General features: G+C 42.0%; 1 protein-coding gene across 1 annotated transcript in view; it reads right to left on the bottom strand.

The window, feature by feature from the left end:
- The window catches only part of mthfd1l (methylenetetrahydrofolate dehydrogenase (NADP+ dependent) 1 like), a 63661-nt gene that overhangs the window by 2193 nt on the left and 34999 nt on the right, over nt 1-26469 (bottom strand). The window contains exons 21-26 of the mRNA XM_036549740.1: nt 21784-21923; nt 20877-20918; nt 18465-18565; nt 17636-17813; nt 12742-12849; nt 12240-12392 (exon numbers count right to left, since the gene is read on the bottom strand). Coding sequence (XP_036405633.1) covers nt 12240-12392; nt 12742-12849; nt 17636-17813; nt 18465-18565; nt 20877-20918; nt 21784-21923 — 722 coding nt within the window. The remainder of the gene's footprint in view (nt 1-12239; nt 12393-12741; nt 12850-17635; nt 17814-18464; nt 18566-20876; nt 20919-21783; nt 21924-26469) is intronic.

Below are 26469 nucleotides of genomic sequence, written 5' to 3' on the forward strand. Positions count from 1 at the left end.
CCAGATTAATGTGCCATTTGAGGACATTTGGGGATACTGACTACCACTCACAGACTACAGTAACACCATGCACCTATCAGCAATTAATGCATCTACTTTACAATCTGAAATGTGTATCACCTTCTGTACTGTTTTATATCAGATTCATGAGCCCACTGGTGGCTAACAGTAGCTACCAGTGTATGACAGCTGTCCATCAATAGGTTGAGGCCAGTTCATTCAAACTGTAATTGATCTAACTGTAATTATCAACCTCAAAGGCAACTGAAGAACTGAAAATATGAGTTGGTCATCATTGCTGTAGCTAGGCCATTTTTTCAGATTTTTTTTGTAAAAGTAGAACATCATGTATGGAGAGAGCAAGAGGATGCAAACTATTTCCTGCCCAGATCTGATTAACGGAGATTTCCTGTTAGACTCAGTATCTGCAGTCTGAATTAATGGTCAGGCATTTGAATGCTGCGGGCATTCAAGGCATCAAAATCAACACCTTCACTACCCCTCCCACTGGCCCAGCAATCAAGAATAAAGCTTCACATTAACAAGAGCAATAAAAAACACAATTTTTCCACTATTTTAAATGCATATGCATGTGCTCAAACTGAGAGATGTTTTTTAGGCAAGCCGTATTGATTATTTACATTGAAGAAGAATGGAGCCTATGGCAGAGAGAGCTTGTATTTCTTGCTTTTCATAGGGGAATGTTTTAAGAAGCTGAACAGTATGAAGTGTTAAAATGTTTCTCTAAGAAAAGCCTCATTGCCTATTAATTTCTTTAACTTAATCACACTGAGACAGACTCTTAAAAGTAAGGAGCCTTTTTAAATGACCTCCATGCAAAACAACATGCCGTTATCTATTTAAAGCAAATCTGTTTAGCACCAGCCAGGGCCAGGCTGACCTCACCCCTGTTTAAGAAGGGTTTCTGTGTTTTTTCAGTGTGCTTTGCTTTCCTAAAAATAAATGTTATTTCTGCTACAGACCCTGCATTATTGAAACATGTAAAATGTTTGCAGTTTTACACAAAGCATTCATACTTTCAAGCTAAAGCCAATTTAAAGTTACATTAAAATCTGTAAAATGGCATTAAGTCTTCAGCAAGAACAGGGGTGTTGATTGAGGGATGTAAATGTTTCTCTAACAACTTGACTTCTAGCTCCTTTTTGATACTATAATCAGGAAACTGAGATGAACACAGACTATGAAAATAATTTCTCCGAGCACTTAAAGAGAAAAGTGGCTGCAGTGTTTATGGTGGTGTAGGTATAATCTACAATATTTCTGCCTTTAAATCTATATTTTTATTAAACCATGTTGCTTACAAGCACTCCCAAGATAATGACTACTTGTCATAAAACCTGTCTAAACCAAGTTACCTTTAATGGCAGTTTCAGCACCAAAGTTGTATGCAGAGAAAGTGAACAGTATCATCTAACTATTTTGCCAATGGGCAGTTCCTTGAATGAAGGGGTTCATAAGTCAATGGGCAGTTCTCAATGACAGGGTAGGATCTGATGCCCAAACAAGCTAAACCGCATTCATTTATGAAAAGGACGTAATGGTGCAATTCAATGGGACAGTTTACAGCCCATGCATTAATGGAGCTCTCCTTTGTTGCTCTCAGCAGATGCCCAGAGGTCCAAACCCTCTCTGAAAGGACACATTTAAACACATCCAATCTTCATCTTTGCATTGAATTACAAGAATTAAAGGTAATTTATTCAATTACACTACTGCTGATAAACTACCTACTGCTAATAAAAAAAGAGAGAGGCATGACAGACAAGATTGTGATCCGTTCAGACCATGTACTGTGCAGCATGGAGACTGCCATTTTTTCTTTCATGTGTCTCTCTTTGTTTCATGTGTAGATTGCAAAATAGATGTCTGACATCTACAGTTCGCCATACACACCACTCATGGTTTTCAATAATGCCCCTAATCACAGTCTTATGAATATTGATTGTGTTCTGTTCTTATCAATATAATTTTGGAAGAAGCAGTTGAGAAACGATTCATCCTTCTGTGTAACTGTAGTTGGCATCTATAAGAACACTGTGAAAGGCAGCATTCCTGTAATCGTTCGGACAGTCATTATTTTAATAACTTGGCTTTGGAACATGGATGTTTCATGGGAAAGGCTGAAGCCCTGTAAACTGGTGAAAACTGGTTCCTTCTGCTGAGCCTATCTCTGTGGTAGGAGGGCACATGTCTTTCCAAAAACAACCCCAGACAGGCCTCACTGGCCAACTACAGCCAAGAGGACATGAGCTGATGATAAAACCCCCAAACACTTGATTCTTATCTGCGGTAGCCATATTTCATTAAATCCTGTAACAGCCTATGATTGTACAGATGACATTGGCAGTAATGTGTGTGAAATAACATTTACAGTAATCTTAGAGCTATCAGTCTTACTCCATTAGGTAGAAAGCTTTAAATACGAGATGAGCAGGGATAGGACAGCATGAGACAGGAGAGGACAAGGACACTACTGTTCTTACAAGCAGCAGGGACTCACAGATTCAAAGACACACGGCACCTTTTCACACAAGTGAACAGCTAGTGTGCCGTGCCGATACCGGTGGACAGAGGAGAGGACTAAAGGGACCTGGAAACACTGATACACTAGAACATATGTGCACAGCTATCTGCACACTCTTTATGTGAAACTGGGGATCTCAATGAGTCACCCCATTCGGACACACTCATCCAACACTACACTGGCCTTGGAAGTCGAGTGCTGTCAAAATTGGCCTTTTTTAGCACTTAAGTGGGCAAGTCACCTTGTAAAAGCAAATAGTTAAAACCGGGAAAGAATATCTTAAAATACAGTAAATTAAAATCAACTGACTGGTCAAATGTTATTCCGGAGTGAACTAGACAATTATCTCAATGAAATTTAGAGATTAAAGAGGGCCATGTGAACGCAAAATCACGAGAACGGTAAACAACAGGACTCGGCCAAGCTATACGCTCTTCCTCTTGGGATGCGAAACGCAATTCAGTGGTTATTTTTGTCAAAATGAATTCTGAGACAGGGTTTCAAAGATTAAATGACTGATGTTCTGATTGACCACTTGCTTGATTGTAAGTACAAACCTTGATCAATTGTAAGCAATCAAAGTGATACAACTAATTTTAAACAGTGGAAATAATAATCATAGAACACAGTTGAACATATTGGTTAAACATTTTCAACTGCAAAGAATTTTATCCTTAACTCTGAGCGTTGAATTTAAAAAACTGTTATGCGTTTTATTTGTGTTTGTTTCTTCATTTTCCATTCATTAATCCATCAAGCTCATGTTTGTCATTAAGAAAGCAAAAACTGATACTTGCTTCATCATTAAAAGTAACGGATGAAGTGAAGACCATGTGTTAAAACTGACTCTGGGTATTTGTTTGCTGTCATGATGCTGTCTTGTTGTGATTCATTGGATCTCAAGAGTCTTTTTTGCGTTTGTTTTTGATACTTTAAGTCCTTTCATAAATTGTGGGCTCATTTTAGACAGAACGCATGCAAGAAAATGGTTTGCCTGGTTGGCAGCTAAACTCTGGACTGTGACCAATAATGCAAAAATCAAACTACACCCAGACTTGTAGTAGACGACCAGCAATAAACCATACTACTCATAAAGAGAAGTCATACTTCTGCGTCCATAAATCTGACAGGAAGGAAGCCGCAGACGTGGGTGTCTGACAGTGATGTTCTGTTGATTCTCATCTCTGTGTGGTATGATGCGCTGGGGAGGGCGGGGCTAGAGACATGGGGAATGTGGTAGATGTGGTGCTGGGCAGAACATCCAAGAATAATTGAGTGAAACAATTTTCTGCTGACAAAGGGGACGCTCAGAGCCCCCTGTCACATGAGGCGTCTCCTGCCAGAGGTGCCTCAGTGCTGATCGGTGGGCATTCCTTGCGTCTCGATGTCCGCAGTGTGCTGCTTTGCGCTTGTTCCTCTCATACGGCCACTCAATGTGTGCCTGGGGTCTTTAGGGAGCCGGGGGCTGAGGCTCGCCATCAGAGATTCTTAGCATACCTCTCTCCCACTTATTTATGAGACGCTCTGAGAAAATGAGTGTTCAGACGGGGGGAAAATAAACGGCCAATTTCCTGTCTGCGGAAGTAACATTGCTGTCAATAAAAGGCAAATAAGCAAATATCTAACTCCAAGGACTTGGACGGGAAAGAGGCATCAAGACTGTCGCTGAGGATTCGAGCTGCAACAGATTACAAGTGCTGAAACCTATGTGCTCCTGAACCAGCACTTGTTTTGTTTAAGAGCTTCTACCAGTGTACACCTGAGCCTACTCTATTTATAGACTTAAATGGCTGAAACTAAGCACAGCTATGATACACCAAATTCAAGTGTTCAAACAGTATCAATATCATTATCTAATCACGAGAGGGGTGGACAGTAGTGTATAGACAGGTTTAAATTTGGGTCAAGCTTGGTGGGAGGCCAGGCAGACAAATGAGATGAATGTGAGATGAATCACCATGGTTACATGTAGATGTAATCACAAGACATAAAACGAGCCAGCCCTGCATGGCAAAAAAACCAGTACAACAATTCAATCAGAGCACATGACAATAAGGCGAACGTAACTTGTTAGAGCAAACATCCATTTGATCAGATATCCCTCTTCTGCAAGACTAATCTATGGCATTATGCAACTGGTGGTAGTTTTATGCTATTCCCAAATTTTCTTGTCTAGTCACAGATATAGAATGGTATATGGAAGCTGTGGCTCAAGCATCAATTAAGCGCCTTTTAACCATTAAACTGTACTCCTCATCACCTGATCTTGGGCTACATCTTCATAGCAGAAACATTCATGAGTCATATGTGGAATGCATTACTATGTGCAATGGTTAACTAAAAAGAAAAGCTTGGATTACTTTTCTATCAGAGGTACTGTAAGGCAACTCGGCCATGACAGGATGGGTCACAGTGAAAGTAAATTAAAAAGAGAGAATCTTTTATTTTAGCCAGCGATTTAATGAGGCAATACATCATAATTATGCACCAAGAGCTACACTCCTGATTCTATCCACTTGATGAGTTTCTTCAGCGCATAAACACAGGCAATCCGATTCAGCAGGGAACCCAACGTTTTAATATGCTGAGGTCATACATCTGCCCCCATGTTCTCCTCTGAGGACTGCTTTTACATATCATTTGCACAGCTCCACTGTGTGTCGTGTGTCGTTTTTCCTCCACTGTACCACTGATTTTCATGCGTCCCCTGAAGGGGAGAGGATGCGTCACCGAGACCCGGACTCCACTCACGAGACTATGACATCACCGCTGAACGCACGCCCTCAGACCCTGCACCTTCTCACTTTCTCCGTCTCCCACGGGAGGCGTCACGCGCGGTGGTGCGGTGAACCTGCGTTACCGCCTCGGAGGGAAACCGACGAGTGCTGATCTCACCACCTGTCAAGCTTCAGGACCTGGGCGCGCAGAAAATCCGCAGCTTCCGCAGTGCTGAGAGCCGGACTTGGTTAATTGAGACCATCCTTGGCGGGAGCGGATTTCTTGTTTCCCCTAATCTCCATGACTCCAACTAAAAACAGCCCCAGCCAAAGATGCCCAGTTCCTAGTGTTCTGGAACCTAATGGTCACGCCAGACTTAATAGCTGCCTGTGAACACACTGCTGCCCTCCACCACACAAAAAAAAAATTTTGACAATGTTTTGAAAAAAATGATCACCTTTCAGAGGTGATTATTATTATAGAAAGATGACCTTTCTTCTGAATTTGGTGAGAGGACAACTAAGATGTAAATAGAAATACCCTTGTTGTTATGGACCTCAATTACCAGTTAATACTCATACAGCAACAGGTGTTTGAGCCTATTACCTTTTACTGATATGGTCATCTCTGTGACGATATATTGATATATAATTTTGGAGGCATTATGGCTTTAAAGCTACTGTCTTTTCAGGACTGTGGGTTACTCATATTTATTTTTCCATCTGTGTCATATTACATATATGAAAGTTTTTTATATGAAAGACAGAAGTTTGAAAACAGAGAAGAGGAATCTAATCTTGGACAATGATGCACAATTTTAATAATTTTAATGAAATAATGTTCCTTACTAAAAAAAGAACCTACAGAACACCCATCAATCATTTTACAATAAAGGAGCAGCAATCACTGTAATCATGCTTAATATATGGATAAAATAGTAACACTTTACAGCCTGTGTCAAGTGACACAAATATTGGCTTTCAGTAAAGAAACTAACAACACATGGCCTAGTAAAGGGGTTAACAGCTTTTTCATTTTTAAAGATAAGGATTGAATACTGCTCTGGCCTTCAATCACAGTGAATGGGGAGTCTCCCTTGCAGTTAAACACACTCTCCAAGGCTGAGGAATCTCAGGGAGTCATCATTAGGCTTGCGTTTCCGTTGCTCATGTGGTTTTAATAAGCCCGCCTCAGACACGGACCGTGACCCTCAGGGAGGCCACCTATTACAGACCGTAATGAAAAACAACACAAGTCATGAAACCGTAGGACTGTTTACGGTCACGGTTGCCTCGGTTAAGTAAGGTAACGATTTTGACGAGTGTGTTTGCGATTTTAGGGGTCTCTTTGACCTGCTATGTTTGTTGCGATTCTATCAAATGTGTCATTTTGGTGAGCGCAGCTCTGTTCAAGCAAAAGTCATTTTTTTGGATAGCGAGAGGTAGTTATAGTTAAGGTTTGCTCAACGCAATGACTAAAATCCTGAATGTTGACTCACTGCTCTTCAATCTAGCCTGAAGTCATTATAAAATTTACTTAAATTCCCCACTAGAAGGTAAAGACAATATATTGTAGTGAGACTAAATTTAGATCATGGATAAGTATGTTAAAGAGAACAGATGACCAAACAGTGGGTAAAAGGTACAAGGTCTATGCAGTTACAGTTACAAGTTACTGCTAGGTGCTGTTCAAAGGTTTAGCTCATGATTTAAAAAAAGATTTCAGCGAAGTTTCAACAATAGGCATTCTGTTCTCAGCCGAAAACAACTCGCCAGTCACTCTCACTGAAGTGATGGGGCACGTGTTGCAACGTGAAGATTCTAAACTCTAGGCTGCTAAACTTGGACATCCAGCCCTGCCAAGGAATTCTCCATTATTCTGAAGACAATGTCCCATTGTCCCGCGAACACTAAAAGGGACAATGTAGCCAGAGTTCTACAACATTGTGATGGCTGTAATGGCAGCAGGCTGGGGTCCATGAATCAATTCAGCTTATTGGTGCTTATACTGAACAAAAGCTGTGTTTTTATCCGGTTTACCAGCACCCAGAAACAGTTTATTATTCTCATTCTAAGACACCAGAAAACATTTAACTCTCTACACGCCACCCCTTTCATGTAGGTACAGGTTTATATCATTTCTGTACAGCAACATGAATTATGGGCATGTCAGTATGCTTCCCTAATGTACATTCAAACTGACTAAATGCACATTTTACATATGTTCCGCACATTGTTAGTCAAAGAGTTCCTGGTAATAAGGTATTGGGTAAAATTTCCCATGACGGTGATGAAAAGACATAAGCAGCTTTGACATTTATCTGAGAAAATTCAGTGAGGTGAACACACGCCAATACAATACCGATGATTATATTTAGAAACATTGCGGAAACCTACGCTATTCCGGAATTGTTCAAAGGCCACAGTAATCTGAAAAAGAGGCTGAGTGGCTCAAGGGGGCCTCTCCGATGATCAGATCGGATGCTACAGCGGCCCATTGTTTTCAGTGACCCCCCCCCACCTCCTCCTTAACATTTCTGAAGTATGACATCAGCGCTTCCTCGAGTTCGTGCTCCGGGCCCTCCAGCTCATACCCCTAAGGGCCCTGTCGTCAGCCGTCCACCTGCGATAGGGCCATGACCCGGGGTCACGGTGACACATGGCCGGGATAACGACCACATCAGTGCTAATTAAAAGCCCAACTCAGACAACCCTTCCCCCAACCCCTCCACCCCGCGACACAAACCCCTACCCCACTAATTTGCCTCTGAGGCCTTTCGCGTTAGAACACACCAAGGTAAACAAATTGTAAAAACACAAAGGCGTTGCTATCAGGTAGAGGTGACTGCAGGGAAAGTGAAGGCCACTAATCAACCTATTTGTACAGGCATGTAGAGCATGCCAGAGTCCAGGAATACAGAATCCCTGGACTCTACAAGCCAGGACAAAGGAGGCGTGTAATCTCCTTTGCATTAGTTTTACTTCACTTCACTCTGTACACTACTAAGCGGGGTGTGGGGCTGAAAGTTTGAAATTGGACACAACACCCGTAGCTGCCACAGAGCAAATCATATTCAGCCATCACAGTTATAAAAAAAAAAAACTCTGGCAGAGTATTGTCTGTGTCTATCAAACTTGCCTGTACCGTAAACCAGACGATGCCACTCAATCCCACAGTCACAACCACCAGGAAGATACTGCCTGTTCGAGACTGCAGTCCGGCTATGTATGGCCAGAGTAATACTGTGGTGGTAACGTATAAAAAGCACCTTAAATGCCTTCTTCCACTTCTTCACCCTGATTTTAGAATGGCCCGATGAACATGTAAGGGTTGCCTCACCGCAACATGCTCTGCATTGTGCAGGAGTGCTGAAGCACGACAAACGCAATGCTCCAATACAGCCGCACGCAGCCAACGGCCCCACGGTATAAAACACAATGGAGGGTACAGGCACTTCATGTGAGCGACTCATAGGAGCCTGAGTCGCTAAACGGAGATATTGAACCGGAGCCCTGACTGACGAAGCCCAACCCCAAGCAAATAAAGCAAATTACGGCCTTCCGATCATCACTGACTGAGGAAACGGCCCAGATCTAAAGGGCTGTAGGGCTCAGCTTGGAAGGAGTGCCTTAACTGACAGAGTTAGTTGGGTGCCCCACTTTTAATGTGATTGAAAAAAATTGATAATTGGATACTTGGTCATTGGAGTTAAATATCTGACAAAAAAAGAGTTTTGTCAAATATTTAAAGCAGTTATTGATGTGCCTTATGAAGGCCATCATTTTGGTTTATATATGAAACTATGTCAATGTTAAAAATAAGGTTAAGTACATTTCTTATTTCTCACAGCACAACCCTAGGTGCCCTTGGATTCATATAAAGCCTCTCCTAGGAAATATATGAAAGGACACATCCATTCCCAAACCTCCGGCCAGGCAATAAAAATGCCTTTGTAGCTGCTGAGTTCAAAGTGGTCCCTGTAATTGTCCCCCGAGTTATGAACGTGCAAACGCGCTCTAGGCTACCTGAGATGAAAGGGAGGGGCGGGGTGGTAAAAAAGGCCTCATAGGGAGCGACAGCGGCAAACTTCCCAGCATGCCGCTGCCCTGACACCGTATCTCGTCCCGTCACCGCGGCTCAAGCCCTAGGGCCCAGCCCTTGGTAGGGGAGCTGGCGAAAGCGCCGCCTGTGGAATCCAGGAAAACGTTTCCACAGGAAGTGCTTCCTTCCCGCCCCGCGGCCCGGCGCTAGTTTCATCGGGAGAGGCAGGAAAACACGGCCCCCCGGCCCCGGGGAAAGATGTGACAGAGTTCAGCCGCGTATGAGGAAATCGGTTGCCTGTTGTGATAACGACGTGACCTCCCTGCTGTAAAGAAACGACAGGACTTCCCTCACGCTGCTTCTACTCTCGAAAGCCTCCTGTATGAGCGTGAGTCATAAGCTACAAAGCGCAACTGCCAAAGAATTCAGTGTGTCCTTCAGATACATACAGGATCTGTCACTCTGAAAGCTTGGGGTGGCCGACACCGCTGGATCTGGGTATTCAAGCACTTGGACATCCCACAAGAATAACTCTTAATTGCCAAAAACCCCCTCAAATATGTTTGTGGTCTTTATGTACCTCCAGCTTTGATGGAATTCACTGCCTAGTCATCAGCGTCGCCTTTCTAAAATAGTACTTACAAACAAGCTCAATGTTGACACTTAACAGGGCAGTCTGGTTTAAAAGCTATAATTTGACATGTCCTGTCATACACCGTGAATCATCATGACAGAGTGATGATCTCAAAGCACAACTGACACTGTGCTGAAACCCCCCACCAGCTGATGATGTCACTGGAACCAAGGCAGATGTGACCTGTGGCTCTAGTCCACAGGAGGAATTGAAGATGTTTTGGAAGACTTCCTTAAATCCTGGTCAGGTTGCTAAAAGAAACCAAATAGGTTGCAGACATACTTCGCCTGAGCATGCAGCTGTGTGGCTGGAACAGTGTAAATCTTTAAGTGTCTTGAAATTTTGCTTTGTCCAAACACATAATCCGTTATGCACAGCGTACACATCAGAGCCAAGTCATTTTCAGTCACACGTCATTTGCGGTCAGATAAGAGGTTCGGCACCAGACTAACTGCATTTTGAAACCACCATTCTCAATCATCAACGTGATACTTCCTGTATATCGCGCTGCATGTCAGGCGATAGCTTAACTGGCTTATCTAGCTGTCCAGGCCACAGTCAATATAGTGTGGTCAGAGATATGGGTGAGAGTCTCTGTGTCGGCAGGCGTATCGATGGCCTTCCTGCCAGCCCGAAATGTGGACATCATACTGAGAGTTAAACAGAGACTGACAGCTGCTGAGGAAGTACAGATCGCCCCTACAGAAGAACTCCCAGACCTTTATCTCTCAGGCTGTCCCTCATTAGCGCCCAGGTTATTGTAATGTCGCTTGCCTTATGCGCACTGAAAATGATTCACTTCGCCTGGGTAAATGCTCACGAGTTTGTTTTCGCGTGCTTGTTCCTTTTTCCTCCCCGTGTATTTTGTTAAAGAATACCTCGGATCAAACTGAACCCGCTGCTATCACATGCATGGGTAAATCATGAGTTATGCACATGTTCAGAGAGCACAATCCTATCCACACAGCAATAAATGGGTAAAAGAGCAAATTTATCTCACACTGTGTAATAAACCACACAAAAACTGAGGAACAGTGTTCAATCATGCTACTTTAGGTACTGTGCTGAAGCTCCATTTTCATATTCTTTCATAGCCCTGGTAGGAGCTTAAATGTAATTCTATGCCATTCAGTGCAGGGGTACCCTCCTTGCTCTTATTAAAAATGAGAGAAGGAGAGGATGAGCAAATGAATGCAGATTTTAAGCACCCCCACCACCCACCCACCCCAACAGACTGCAGGAGAACCACTGCATCTCCCGTTAAAGATTCACCTTGAAGCTCCCAGAAGACCCGAGAAGATAAGACTGTGGATTCCTGCCGTTTTGGCTGGAAGATCTGGTTGCAACGAATACACCTGAGGTGGTGCGGCAGGGTGGGAGAGGGCACAGACAAAGGCAGACAGATACTCTTAATGAAAACCACTCTCACCCAGAAATTAAACCCAGAAGCATGCCACTCGGCAATGAAGTTATTTTGGGGGGGAGGGGTGCCCTCTCCAGCCACAGTAAAACCACAGGCACTAAAGCAGAGGTCAGCTTCAGGAGGTTAGAAAAACATTTTGATAATGCCTTTACTTTCATCGTTTATACAGAAATCTCACTATCCTTTGAATGAGATGTATTCATGCTGTAACCCGAATAAACATTAATTATTTGAGGGGCTAATGGTAAATTTAGCAAATGAAACATGGAATGCAGTAGAAAAATATTTTTCTATTAAATTGAAAGGTATCTATATAATCATTAATGACAACACTAATCTAACTTTGGGCCTTAGATCACCCGCTAAATGCAGAGACCCAAAATATCTGACACATCTACAGTGCATTCGTCACAATGCATTCAATCTCTAACACATCCACAATGCATTCAATCTCTCACACATCCACAATGCATTCAATCTCTCACACATCCACAACGCATTAAATGGAGGATGTTCTCTGACTTCTTATCGAGCTCATTTTGGCAGCAAGACCCAAAAACGGGAAAATGTAATGACACACTCACTGCCCCCAAATAAAAATGATTCATTTCGTTTTTCATACGTTGGCGCATTTCAACGTCACATCTTCAGAAGCCATGTGCATAAATGAAACATCAGTATCTGCAATGTCATTGAGAGTACAGTTATCTTTCATTCATGATTTTTTTTGTTTTCATGTGTTTAAGCTCATAGGTTGTTGTGTGTTAAAAAAATCCTTATGTTGGTATAATTAGGCAATCCTTTGCAGGGAACATGGAGAACTGGGATAAAAGGAGGAACCAGGACACCACTCTGGGAGGCAAGCATGAATCACTCACCGTCCCAACCAGGGGGTAGATGAATCCCGCCCCAATGCTGGCTCGCACGTCCCGGATAGGCAGGATGAACCCGGTGGGGACACCCTTCTTGTCAGGCATGTGAGAGAGTGACAGGTGGGTCTTCGCCATGCAGATGGGTAGACTCCCAAAACCCTGAGACAGGTAAATAAGTAAGTAAATAGGCAAATAGGTAACATTCAAGGGCAACAGGGCAGAGCAAGAACCTGTGAGTGGAACAAAAGGGGTGGACTCCGAACTTAAGAATCCAGAAACTTCATTGGCTGGAGAAACTGATACGAGAAAGATCGACCATCATTCAGAAAAAATGGGTGTGCAATTACTCCTTTTTTTAAGATTACACACACCTCTACCTTTAATCTACTCCACATTTATACAGATTTGTTCAGCCTCTCTGATTCACAGTGTGGATATGTTAAATGTGTGAAGTCCCTCTACAAAGGGACACAGAAACGAGTCCTATGACTAGTCAACAGCTTCTCACCTGTTGGTTGAAGTAGTCAATCTTGGCTTGAGCGTCTGGAGACAGCTCAATGTCATCTGCTCCATAGACCCTCTGGGCAATGGTTCTGATCTTCTCCACTATGGACAACTGGGAAAGAGACAAGTCATAAAGACATCATGTTGACATCATTAACATGATGGAGGGATGTTTTTCCTATAACAATAAATTAACAATGGCTGTGAGAAATGCAACAAATATTTTATCACACAAATCACATATCACACACAATGTCCCCTTCACATTTTTATTTATATCAATAACAGTAACAATACATTTACTACTTCAAAATATTCTCTGTTGAACCCATAGCACAGAAGAACACATAGAAAATCAGCTGACTGTCATGAGATGAAATCTTATTTTCATTTTTGCCATTAAATTTCGGAAGCACAACAATTTAATTACAAATTGCAGTAAGGAATGACGTTCATTCAAATGCAACATGCAGCACACAAAACACCGGTTTTAACCTTGATTTGGTGTATTATCAATCACTGTAACAGCAGTAAATTCAAATCATGGAAAACATCCCTTACATAATCAAAGTTTTATGTTATCCCTAACTCTCTTATTTGAGGAGTGGTTTTTCAAAGACGATAAATGTGCATATGAACTATAGAATAAAAAGAAATGGTTTTTCTGCACATGCCGCTGTGGTTCTTTAAAAAAAAAAACAGACACATCTGAATGAAAGCATGGACTGGGGAGGTTATTCCAGGGGCTGTAGCCACATATGTTAAGACAGCGAGCCGGACAGATGTAACCTTGCTCCAGAGAACCAACCCACATTCTATGCGATGGGAATTATGTAATCCCCAGACACGCGCTTTGATGAAGGCTGATTGGGTACTTCCAGCGACACATCGGATGCAGCTGGGAGAGAACAACGCACGGACTCCATCACACTCGCGCTCATGAGGTCAGCAATAAAACCCGGGGAGAAACGTTTTATTATCCGCCACGATAAACGTTTTTTCCAGCCTTTGGTGGTTAAGTGTTGTAAATCTTTGGTGGACTGGGGTGGGGGGTGCATCTGAGGACAGAACTTAGCAAAGAAACATAACGTTAATCCGATAAAGCCCCGAAAAACACTGGCACAATGTGCGGGCCCCAGAGCACTGCTAATGGGATCAGTTAATTAAAGTCACAACTCACAAACTCACTAACCGAAACCAGCTGATGTTTTTTAGAGAGTTCATCTGGACCAAGGTTCCCTCAATTGTTATGATAGAATAACACGTAGATGTATCAATGTGTTCTCTTGTTCCCAGCTCATTCAGCCTGACGGGAGTTGTAGCTTACAGAAAGGAACTTGAAAGACAAACGTGTTGAGCGCTGAGAGAAGCTCCAAAGACAAATGGTGACACACCATTATTAACACTGTTATTTTGGTTTCCATAAGCGGAGTGTTTCATTCTCACTGACTCATTGTTTCATTCCCACATTCTTCCATCTTGATACTGACAGACAACATGCAACAAAGTGTAGAAGATAGAAGATGGATGAGGAGGCTTCTTTTCTTTCTTTTCAATGACATTGTGTGTGTGTGTGTGTCTGCATACACAAACTCATCCAAACAGCTTTAAAAAGCATTTTTAATTCTTCTCAACTCAATACATTCACATGAGTATACCTAATTGCAACATAATATGGTCAGCATCAAACTGCAACAGCATCAACCTCACTGCTCCTGCAATGGGCAATGCATTATTACCGTCTTCTCTGCCCACCACATAATTCTGCTCTTGAGAAAGTACATGATGCTTTGAAAATGGCAGACAGACCTCTTTAAATCCCCTGGGGCAAAGCTAGTGTCCGGTACCGTGGTGATGTTTGTCTTTAATAAAAATCTCTCTTTATCATCGCAAATTCAATAAAGTGCGTAAGAAAGGGTCAAACAAAAGAACCTGCTTTGTGTTGTTTCCAATGCTGTCATTGAGTCTGCTTCCATTCAAAGCACACTCCCACCCTCACACATATATTCATGTGCCCGCACACTTGTGGACGTGTATGAACACACACACACACACACACACACACACACAAACAGATGTTCCTTCTCCATGGCTGCTTGGTCCTACGTCTTTAAGGGTTTGTATTATTCTGCTGGCATGGTGTCACATCAAAAGGAAATCTATCACAAAGACTGCTGCCAATAGCAGGAGCAGACTGCAGGGCTGACAGAAACTTCCAGAAAACAGTTTTACAGAAAAGGGATGACAATGGGATTCCAAGGGAGTGATTCCAGAAACACCTACCGTTTAAGCTACACTTACTGTTTAAGCTTAAAATTTTTATCACAGCACTGAAAATATTGCCAGGCCAAGATCACTGCACCATTCATTGTAAGTAATACATTTATAGATTATATATTATTATAAATGAGGGAAAAATACACTGCTGTTAAAAACACTGCCATTAAGCTTAAGTCCCAATCAAAACTAATCTATAAATGATAAATTAAACTACATTAATTTATATTACACCTTTATATTAATTTTTACATTATCAAAAATGTGTTTATTTATGTGTCATATTTATTGTACCCACCTGGAATACAAAAATATTTCCCCCATGCAGTTTTTTCAGCCTGCCCCACAGACTGCTAGTGAATTCTAGCAACATTCTGGCAGCATTCCCAGACAGTGACACTTGCCACCTCCTTTAAACATTAAGAAATCTGCAGCTTGACTTTTTCTTTAATATTACTTAGTCCCTTCGTTTGCCTCATTGGTTCCGTCTAAAACTGTTCAAATTTATCTTCAAACGCCTCGTTCTTGCTTACCCTGTGTCTACTGTTCCCCTTGTCATTATCTGCTTTATCATCCCTTTCCTCCCTCTCACATCACCTGGGAACAGCCTCCGCGGGTACCCTCTTCCATCTGTTTGCAGTCGCATTTCCAAGAGCCTCTACACAATGGCGATTTACTCACAAGCCTTCCTATGTTGTGAATCCCAAACCACTGCTTGTGGTGGAGGGAAACAGGAGAAAGCTGCATTACTACAAAAGGTGTTTTACTGTTACAGGTAAACCTGATGATCTTTGCACTCTGCGCTTTCAGTGTGTATATGACGAAGTATAAAGAAAATGCAGTAGTAATAAGATCAATAAGAGACAGGCAGTGAATACAAGAGGTAGTATTTAAAAATGAAGAAAAGCAAACCCCATAATAATTCCATATAGATAAAACACTATATGAAGGGAAAATATCGTTACCCAGACACAGGTCTTATTCAGGCAAACACTGGAGTATACAGAAACTATTATACTGAATCCTATAGCTCCTCCTTGTAGGGATTGCTCCCCGTTGGTGGTTCACTTTTAAACAAATGTAGAATGACAGAACACTTGCCACTTCTTCTATGACAAATGTCTATAACAATAAAAGTCACTCATATGGTTTGGGTTTTCTGAATTTTTTGGCCAGACATTTTCTATTATAAATATTCTGTGCAATCCATATAAGTGCAATCCACTTAAGTGAGCTCATCAATCTTTCTTCATCGACCCATTTGGAGGACACTTTACCTTAAAGGAACCACATCTGTTCTTCATCCTTAAACCCACGTCTCAGTCTAGTCTAGACCTATGCCGTCAAGCTCATCGCACAGTTCACATTACTTCTCCTGTGGACATGCCTGGAGGAGTTATCATTGAGGGTTAAAGCGCACTGATAGGGCCATTTGTCATTTACAGTTATCTGTATATCTACCCAACCACCTGGTGATTTAGCATCAGGATTTCTGCATAAAGCCAGTTCTGTCAGACACCTTGTGCTGATGCACGCTGGACACTCCAGAATGGACAGGGATGACCAGACAAGCAGTGCTGTTCTTCACACCTTCCCTTGGAACATACCCCAAATATTTCAGTCCTCTGATAATATGGACCCCCCTGGCTGGGAGCTAATTGTTCGCCAACTGCAAGATGCCACGCAGGTTATTTTTAGGATATTTATGAAGAACCAAGAGGAGTGATCATGTATAGTTCAGCATATAAGCCTTTAGTGTACACACTGCACCATCCACAAATCACAGAAGGAAACAGCAGCTGTCTAGATTGACCAACCAATCCATGTGTAAGCAGGCCAGTATAAATGTATAACCAATTGAGAAATGCACAGTCAATCAGAAACACCCCCCCTGACCTACTCATGCCTGTGTAAAAGGTATGGTTATTGAGCTAATTCAAAAGCTTATTATAGTGGACTTTGTATCCTGATGACCCCCTGTTCATTATGATGAGATCTAACCTTGTAATGAGATGTCTTTCATGGCTTCATAACATGCTGCCATCAATTGACTTCACACCATGATGCTATGCACACCCTCTAAAGCAATTTCCGCTGTGGCAAGCTTTAGCACAGTCCAGCCTCCGAGGGAGGCGTTCCCGAGTGAAACACATACGCGCCTGACAGGGAGCATGTGCTGGAGAAAGATATGACATGGAGCCACTTTCAGCGTGGGTGTAGTAACCTCATTTATTCAGCCACAAATGCATGGCACCCCTTTTTAATGCTCACACATCACTGAAAGTAGAAAAACTGTCTTTGCTTAAAATCAGTACCATGGTGAAGCACTACGTTTTCAAACAAGCCAAATATCTTACCAGAATTAATTTTATTTTAAGAATTTAAAGAGCGCCTGCATCTTGTATGTTAGTTTACCGAAACGCCAAAATATTTGCATTGACTCCGCGATGGGGGCTTTTTACGACAGAAATGCTACCCCTGCAAGGGTTACTTTCAAGAGAAGCCAAAAACATCATGTTGGGGGGGGGGGACGACGACACTGATTTGAGGCATTCTACCGGCAGAACAGCGCTGGAGAGACACACAAGGCGTTCCCTATAGGCTACAACATGGCAACTCACCTGCAGGTCGTAGAGGAACTGGAAGTGGTTCTGCTGGCTGCTGGCGTCTCTCACTGCTTTCGCCAGCTCCACTGAGCCCCTGCCACCCCGTGACCAGTGGTGACATGCCACTGCATCTGAGGCCCCAGAATTCTTAGCGATCTCACACACCAGGTCAATCTCTGCTTGAGTGTCGGTCCTGTACACAGGAAATATACAACATTGACGATATAATTTCTTTAGACAATTCACAATGCTTACAAATATAAGTAGATGCTATGGAATGCCATGGGATTTACATTTTTCAGCAAAGCAGACCGCGATATCCAAGGCGACTTACATAGATTTAGTTTTACATTTGAACCATTTATGCTGCTGCATATTTAATGAAGCAGTTCAGGTAAGGGACCCTGATCAACTGACCATGTCCTGCTGGGGCTTTTCTGGAACCTTCAAGACCAATTCCTTCAGCACAATGCTATACTGCAGCCCCATTTTTCATTCAAAAGATAAATATATAGCCTGGCCATGGAGCTAGCTGTTCTCAGATGATGGGCTTGGAAGGACAACAAATAAAATCTGATCTAAATGAAAACAGGCCACGACCCAAAAAGCCTAAAGTGACTTAATTCTCAGTTTTAAATGAGGCATAAAGTTCAAGACCTCCACTTCAAAGAGTAGGCCCATTGTTTAGTGCCCATGAATATTGCACAGCCACGTGGCCCATGTGTTCTCAAACACGCAACCATTTTCAAAGGGCCACTTTCAACAGCATTTGCAATGACAAAGCATATTCTGTGAATATCTCCGGTCAATGAAGTGCATGGAAAAAAGCAGCAAGCAGTCTTACTTAAACACGTTCAGTGCCACAACCACGGGCACCCCGAACAGGTGTGCAATCTGGATTTGCTTCTTCAAGTTGCTGCAGCCATCTTCTACTAACTTGAGGTTCTGTGGAAAAGTCAAAGAAAAGTGGAGAAATTAAATGAATTCCCTTGCACAGAAGAGCTCCATGATTGCCGCATAATTACACACGCTGTACGCAAAATACACAGTGAGGCAAGCCCTCGCTCTGTAATCTGTGAAGTGACAATTGCGCATGTTTAAATCTTGTATCATGTATGCATCTGTTAAGACTGCTGACCATTAAGGAAGAGCTGGCTTGAAGGATCTCAGTACGATAACAGTTGACACTAAGGTGTTGCTATGTGGGTGGCACATCCTGGGCTTGAACACGTGAACTTCATCGAGGTTGGTTATGGTGGTGATACAGTAAAGCAAGTTACCAAGGTCGAAAGTACAGGCTTTTGTGGCACTGCTGGGAGCAAGAAATCACACTGTATTGGTAATGTAATTCACAGGGACATCTCTGCAGTATCTTTATTGAACAACTCGCCGTTCAATGATTTAAGAAGTACGCTTGACCTCCGACTACACTCTGGCAGTTTTAAATCCTTTTCGGCAGGAAGAACCAAGAGTGCCGTTAAACTTGGAATGCGCTTGATAAAATGGTTTCAAGTTAACCTACGTCATAGTCTTACTGTAGGCCGTAGATCTGGCTGTTCACCCCTCCAGTTAACCAAGGTCACGGCATATGCTGGAAGTGTTTTGCCGAAGATAAAAAGGAAGGCTAAGCATTTCAACAGATACAATGAGAGAGAACGCTAATACCATGATCATGTCTGCCAATCAAAAGACTGCTCAGAGATGCTATTGGTTATTCGGTGGTTACATAATAATTGGCTTACGAGCCCCTCTCATATGACAGGGGGGGACCATAATTGTATTAGAGGAAGCAGAGCTTGCTCGGACAGAGGAAAACAGGAGGGTGGAAACAAGCAGCCAGCAGCAACCTAATGGATTATTAAGGGTCTTTTTGTTGGAACCAGGGATTCGGTTCATGCAGTTTGTACCTCTGCTTCCCTCCCATACCCAGAACAATGGGCTGTTTTAAGAACTGTCTCCATTAAAGGGGAAGATACCCCTGAGAGCAGAGAGAAGGAAAAAAAGGGTTTGTTTTACTACAACTCCGTCATTCCACCAGGGGAATCCACGCCATGGTCCTTCAAGGACCTTCTGGTTTTCATTACAACACTCCCAATTAACTTAAACTGATTTAATTATTTGCTCAGCTGAACCTATTTTACAGCTCTGATTTAAAACAGGCATCAGATTTTAAATACAGGTCCCATTAAAAGACTCCTAGACCCAGAGACAGGGAGGTTATATTTGCCCAGTTAATCAAATAATTACTCAAGTGATGCTAAGTGAAAGATTGTGTGGAATGAAAGCCAAAAGACATCTGGGCCCAAGTTGAATTGGAGTCACCCTCTAAGCCCCACTCCCCAACCCTTTAAAAATTGTCTGGGCACAACAGCTCCACCTAATGAAAAAGTGATGGCAATGCACCCGTTTTCTTAAAAAAACAAACATGATTTACGGTTTGATATCCGTATTTACAGTATAGATAGCACAACTAAGCATAATTGCATTTGCAAACGGGAGAGACAGATGCATATGAAAAACATTAACCTAAAATGTAATATTCCTTTGTATTTATTATCACCACTTTGAGCCAATGTCTTCCTTTTCTATGGAATATCAGCATGCACTTCTAATGTTCTCTCCATTTAAAAATCGTCTGTTGAATTACATCAACAATCAAGCCAGGCAGTTGTAACATTTATTTGAACTATCCATCTGATACGGAGCAACTGCACCAAATTAAAGCGAAAATCCAACTTAAATGTTTGCCATTCAATTTCGCTTGCTCAAGAGATTCCTCATGCTGTAAGTGTCCAGAGACAAGGACTGTCTGTTTTGCCCGACCTAGTGCAACAAAGTAGAAAATATACCCATGGCCACACATTTTCTCAACTGACAAATAGGAACTGGCTTCTTAGACTCATTTGTGTGTTATTTTCACATCCAGAGTAAACCCTACAAGGAGGCAATCTCTTTCCTCTTGTGACCCCTGGTTTTCAAAGTCAAGGATTTGCCTGGTTTCCCACAATGCCAACTTTTGTGTTAGACATCAAAAGGAGAAAAAAAAAACTTCATAAGCTTCATAATGCCATTGGAAATTGCTCTCCGGGACACAACATACATGTAATATTAATCACTGGGGCGACATGGCAGTGTTATTTTTTCCAAAAAAAATTCTTTTGTGTATTTACACACTCATTTTCCCTAAAGGCTAGTAAAGGCAGATATTAAAAAACATGTCCTTGAGATCAAAAAGGTTTTGCTGGTGACATCTCACCTCGTTTATGTACTCACTGGGCAGTGGTGCACCTGCGCTAACCTGTAAGCAAACAAATCAAGCACATATTTACACATGTCAATCACACAGGCTGTGCACATTTACTTGCATTGAGAACGGCACTACAGTACTGTAAGCCTAGTGCAATATTACTAGAGTGCAATACAAAGCTGTAATACAGCATTACCGGATTTGCACACCAACAGCTGATATTGGCCAGGTTTTTTTTTTTTAAAGGTGCATTCCTTTATAGCAAATGGTGATTTCCACATCACCCACACTGTTACCTTTCTCTCTACTACATGATCACCTGAGTTGGCCTGATTACTGCTTGCCGATCTCTGCCTTACTAGCACGAAAAGTTATCATGACTCATGACATGAACAATGCATGGACCCCTACTGCAAAGGCAGCTGCATTACACAATCCTGGCATGAACAAAATTCAAAATGCAAAGTGCTATGGTATGATATTGTACAGGTGCAGGAATTACAGTATTACACTGCAGTATTACTTTGCAATGACACGTTGTTGTATCATGATATTATAATGCCAAATTACAATATTACACGAATATACGAAAACAGTATTCCAAAACTGTATTACAGGTTGCAATTAAAATATTATTCTACTGTATCACATTGTAACACTATAATATGAAAATATTGAAACACTGTATTGCATTATTATTCTATTAGATTAGTTCAGTTGAAAAGTCTCAGTAAACACAAATATCTTCTGCACTGAGACCATGAGGGCAAAGGTGAAAACATAACAGCTCCTCATCAGAAGGTCGAAGCGAGGAGCATTTCAACTGAATGACATCAGCACTGTAGGTGTGGCTGTGGGCGCAGGGCACTTCCACACACAGCGTGTGAGGAGCTGGCCACAGGGCATGTGTACTCACGCTGGGACCCCCTCCGTGCATCTTCAGGGCCCTCACCGTGGCGACCAGCACCACCACGTTGGGCCGCAGGCCGGACGCCCGACATTTGATGTTGAAGAACTTCTCCATCCCGATGTCAGCCCCGAAGCCAGCTTCGGTCACTGGGAGAATGAGAGGAGGTGACGGGTTATATCAGACAGTACTGCATAGATGCTGGGAGCACCTCTCCTTATAAACAGCAAGACACTTCTGTTTCCTTAACAAAGCTCTGGAAACCACCATTTTATGGAAATAAATACACTGAGCTTTGAGGAGGTTGCAAGGTCATTACACTTTAATATTTCGTTGTTACTGTAACAGTAAACAGTAGTTGAGGATGTTTATCACAAAAGGAAAAGTTATTCCAACTGCACATCTGCTGGAAACTCTATGGATAGATGACATTCACCAAGCTAATGAGGCAGTAGCTTGGCATGGTGGTTAAAGAACAGGACATACACTAAAGGATGCAGATTTTTGTCACTGAGTCTTGAGAGGGTACAGTTGTTCAATCCTTGAGCAAGGTGTTTAGACAAAGTGGTTTCAACAAATATCCAGGAGTAAATGGATACATTTCAAGCTATGGAATTCAATCAGAAAAAGGGCAAGCAATCAGTAATAAACTGATAAGCAAATCAGTAATAATAAAAAGCTCAATAAGAATAAAATAAAATCTTTGGTTACTAATGAAACTTATAAGTCATCTTATATTTACCACACACGTTAACCACTAAGGAAACTCAGTGAAGTTATTACAGATGTGATTAGATCAATGCTTTCTGACAATGCAGCCCTACATCTTGTTTATATATGAAATCCATCTGAGTAATCTGAGTAATCACAGGTCTCCTAGCTGGACCATCTCTCTGGGAAGAAAAGGCAGGGAATTATCTGGTCAGACACACGGGTTTAAAAGGCTGAAATCTCCGACCTGTCCTTCCCCACTGGGTCTTGAAACCATTCCAAGGAAAGAAAATAATGCCCCTGAAATGACAGTTTTGTTAAGATAGTACTTCCTCCCGTGCCTTCAGAGTCCCCCTGACGATTCAGAGGAAGGTGGGGTCCGCGGCTGGAATTCACTACCAGTGCTAATATTGCAGGGGTTACCAAGCAGCGTTCTGCATTCTGAGCAAACACAGTACTGTTTGGAACCCAAGCCCATGTGTTGAGCATTGGGGAAAGACTGCTGAAGTATTTGTTAGGCCTATTGTGTGCAGATTAGCTCTGTCCTGACCTAAAAAAACTAAGCTAAAACTCTGGTGGCATAGACATATTAAGGTTACATTTTGTTTATTTGTCAGCTGTAACAAAGTACTACTTGCCATGCACGGCTTCAATAGATTATCTGTCTGTATAAATGGGCACAGAAGCGTTTTAGCTCAAATTACCCTAGATAAGGAAATCAGTATTGCAAATATAAAAAGTCATAGAAAAACATATTTTAACTGTAACACTGGAACAATGTTTCAAAATGCTTTCTATGACTGAATATATAACCAGATGTAAAACAGCATAAATATATAAATAACCAAACATCAAAGATGAAAAAATGTTAAATTCCATCAATTCCAAGATGTTAGTTCATGATTTATTGAAACAACAGAAGATGCTTGCTTTCAATTTTGTTCTAGTCCAAGTCTAGTATCTCCTTTCCAAATATAAATACAATTTGAGCTACATGTCAGGAAAGTGAGCTGACCCAAATGCTTTAGACAGTCTGATGTCTGGACAGGTCAACTCCGCAGTGACCTGTTACACATTCTGTGTCTTCTATCACATCCTGCATTTAGGGTAATTTGCAGAAGGCAGTCTGGACTCCTTCTTCTCAGTGTACTTTTTACAGAAATGGACAAGAGTGACACTATATCCTATTTACCATGTTTAACAGACTGCTTACCCCAAGCATCTTTCATGCCCATGCAGAACAGCTCTGTGTGTCTGTCACCATAACTACCTAGAACACCCAGAAACCCCCATGGGGCCTCTAGTCTTAGTTTCAACTCAGGTATTAATTGCTTAATTGGACCTGGTGATTGGACATGAATAACCAGTTGTTCCAGGTGTCAATCACCTGGTTAAAGGTATCTCTAAATGCCTCAGCACCTGGACAGGGATGGACACCCTTATCCTGAGTCAACAGAAGAATTCCTACCTTTTTCTTTTTTGGGGAAGCTGTGGCATGTCGTTGCAAGTTTGACGCTCTGCCTGACAATATTGACTTTGTTCTGTAATTTAATTTACTGAAATGCAGTTAATAAAAACATTGCAAGTTGCACCCTCTCAAGTCTCAGGGAACAAAAGAGCACTTTACCCCTTTTGTTCCATCTCACTTGAAGGAAGACACTGTTACACTGTGTGTATTTATTCCATTTGTAGTTGTGTAATTGTGCTGAGACCAGTAAAAAGTATGAGCCCGGAGCTCACTCGGAAAATAATGCTCCAACCGTGTTTACACTGGCATAGCTTGCCTGGATGTTTTCAGTTAAAAAGCGTAGTTCCTGTGGCAAAGGCTGCTGAAATATGACAACTGGAACAGGTTTCCACAATTCCCAAATCAATGGATCTTTTTCCCCATTCAGAGTCTTTATGCTTCCTCTGCGGTTTCCACAGGCAGGAAAGTTGTTGTTTCCAGGGATGAGATGTGACATCCTCCCTTTCTGTATTGTAATAAAGCAGGCCAGTGAAGCTGGACCACCTCCACCATCTCTGCAGAGCTCAATGCGGTACCCTTAGGTTACCTTTGACCTTAGTCACAGACGGATGTAGGATTAGAGGATCTTGGCAATTATAATGACATGGAGCATATGAACCAGATTACTGAGTTGTGTTTGAAAACATTTAGACAAACTGTAATGTCTCCATTTGTCAGGAGGGCAGCAAAAGAGGATGAATTTTCGCTATTTTATACTTATTATTCAGCACATGATTATTATGATGAAATGGAAGAACACAAAAGTAAAGTAGCACATTGAAATGCCAGGTTTTATTATTCAAGAACAATGCTAATGAATGACCTAATCTGGAAATGGTATCTGAGCAACATTATAAAAATTTCAAACAAACTTCTTTACATGCTCCAATGACAGCAGTATGAATTCTTATTACAAAAACACTGCTGAGTGGCACTGCTGCTAACTGGAGTATGAATGTGGCAGTGGTTTCGAATGCTGAGGAACTGACTTTGTAACCAGAAGGTTACTGGGTCAAATCCCAGAGGAGACATAACATGTTACTGCTGTAACACTGAGCAAGAAACTTAAACGTAAACGCTTAAGAAAGTAAATTTCCACACCTTATAAAATTGAAAACACGGAAGCCATGAAAATTTCCCTAGATGCCCACTAAGCAAACTGACAATAAAGACAGCAGACAGGCATAGTTGCAGATCACAACAATGCTTCACCGGTTTGCTTTTGGTTGGGGCAATGTATTAAGGAAAGGAGATGAGTGGGACACGGGCCCCTGCTCGGCGATATTATTATTGTGCCAGGCTAATGTCTGCTTCCTGCATGCGGGGCAGCATCAAAGAGATGGGAGAAGGTGGGCGGCTCAGTCTCTCCTCAGTCCGCGATCATGGTCTCCTATTTTAATTACAGCCCGCGGCAACCTTAGGAAACCAGTACACCCCCCCCCAACCCCCCTCCCTATCCGTGGTACACATTCCTCAGCTCCACTAAAGCCACCTGAATCTGTCTCCTTTAGGGACAGAATCCAGCCAATCAGTCCCACAGTTTCAGCTCTGGAAAAGCCAAGCTCTCAGAGTCATGCGCTTCGTGAAAAGAATGCGGTCAGGAAAACAAAACGCACACAGGCCGTGTATCAGCTGAGAAATGCAATTTCTAATACCATAAACCTGTTTTTTTGGTACAAACTGTTAAGACAATATTTGTACTTGACCGCAGAGAAGATTTGCATGGGAGTTTGGTCTGCGAGCTGCATTCTTGACCTGACCAACACAAACCTCAAACTAACTAAACACAAAATTCTTTGGTTTACCCTTCTGGACTTTTACTGGAATAAAAATGATTTTGCAGTGGAAAATAATCACCTCAGATTTATAGCAAATTAGATCATGGAGACTCCAGTAATCAAAGTGGCATGGACAGATAACTAAGGAATTATCAACCAATTGAAGAGCTTGAGAGCCACTCACTGTGGTTTCTGGATGCAATTCATTTACTTATGAATTATGGCATTTCCACTGAGGCAACAAATCAGTCACATTATAAAGCCATATAAAACCCTCTTCACATTCAAAAATAATGACATGATATTTACAGAGCCTACAATAACATCTGACTTACTTTATAAGAATGGTCTGGCTACTAAACCCTTTTCAGAGTGCTTGTTAGATTGCGTAATCACAGACAAAAGATCCTTACGGACTCGTTTTGAACTTGGGGGTAATTTATGGAGTTGATCAGGGATTTTGATCAGATGCAACAGATGTACAACCCACAAAAAAACACTCCTCCATTTGCCGTTTGCCAAATCATGACTCTACTCACTGACTAATTACTTGCCAGGGCTATGATGTAGCGCAGCATGCATCTTGGTCATTTCCTCGGGCCAGCTGTGGCCATGTGTGGGTCCTATGGGTGGACTATCTGACAGAAAATAAAATCCCACGGACGCGGACCGTAACAGAAAGCAGGCCGAGAGATAGAG

This window comes from Megalops cyprinoides, chromosome 17, assembly GCF_013368585.1.
Source record: "Megalops cyprinoides isolate fMegCyp1 chromosome 17, fMegCyp1.pri, whole genome shotgun sequence".
NCBI classification, from domain to species: Eukaryota; Metazoa; Chordata; class Actinopteri; order Elopiformes; family Megalopidae; genus Megalops; species Megalops cyprinoides.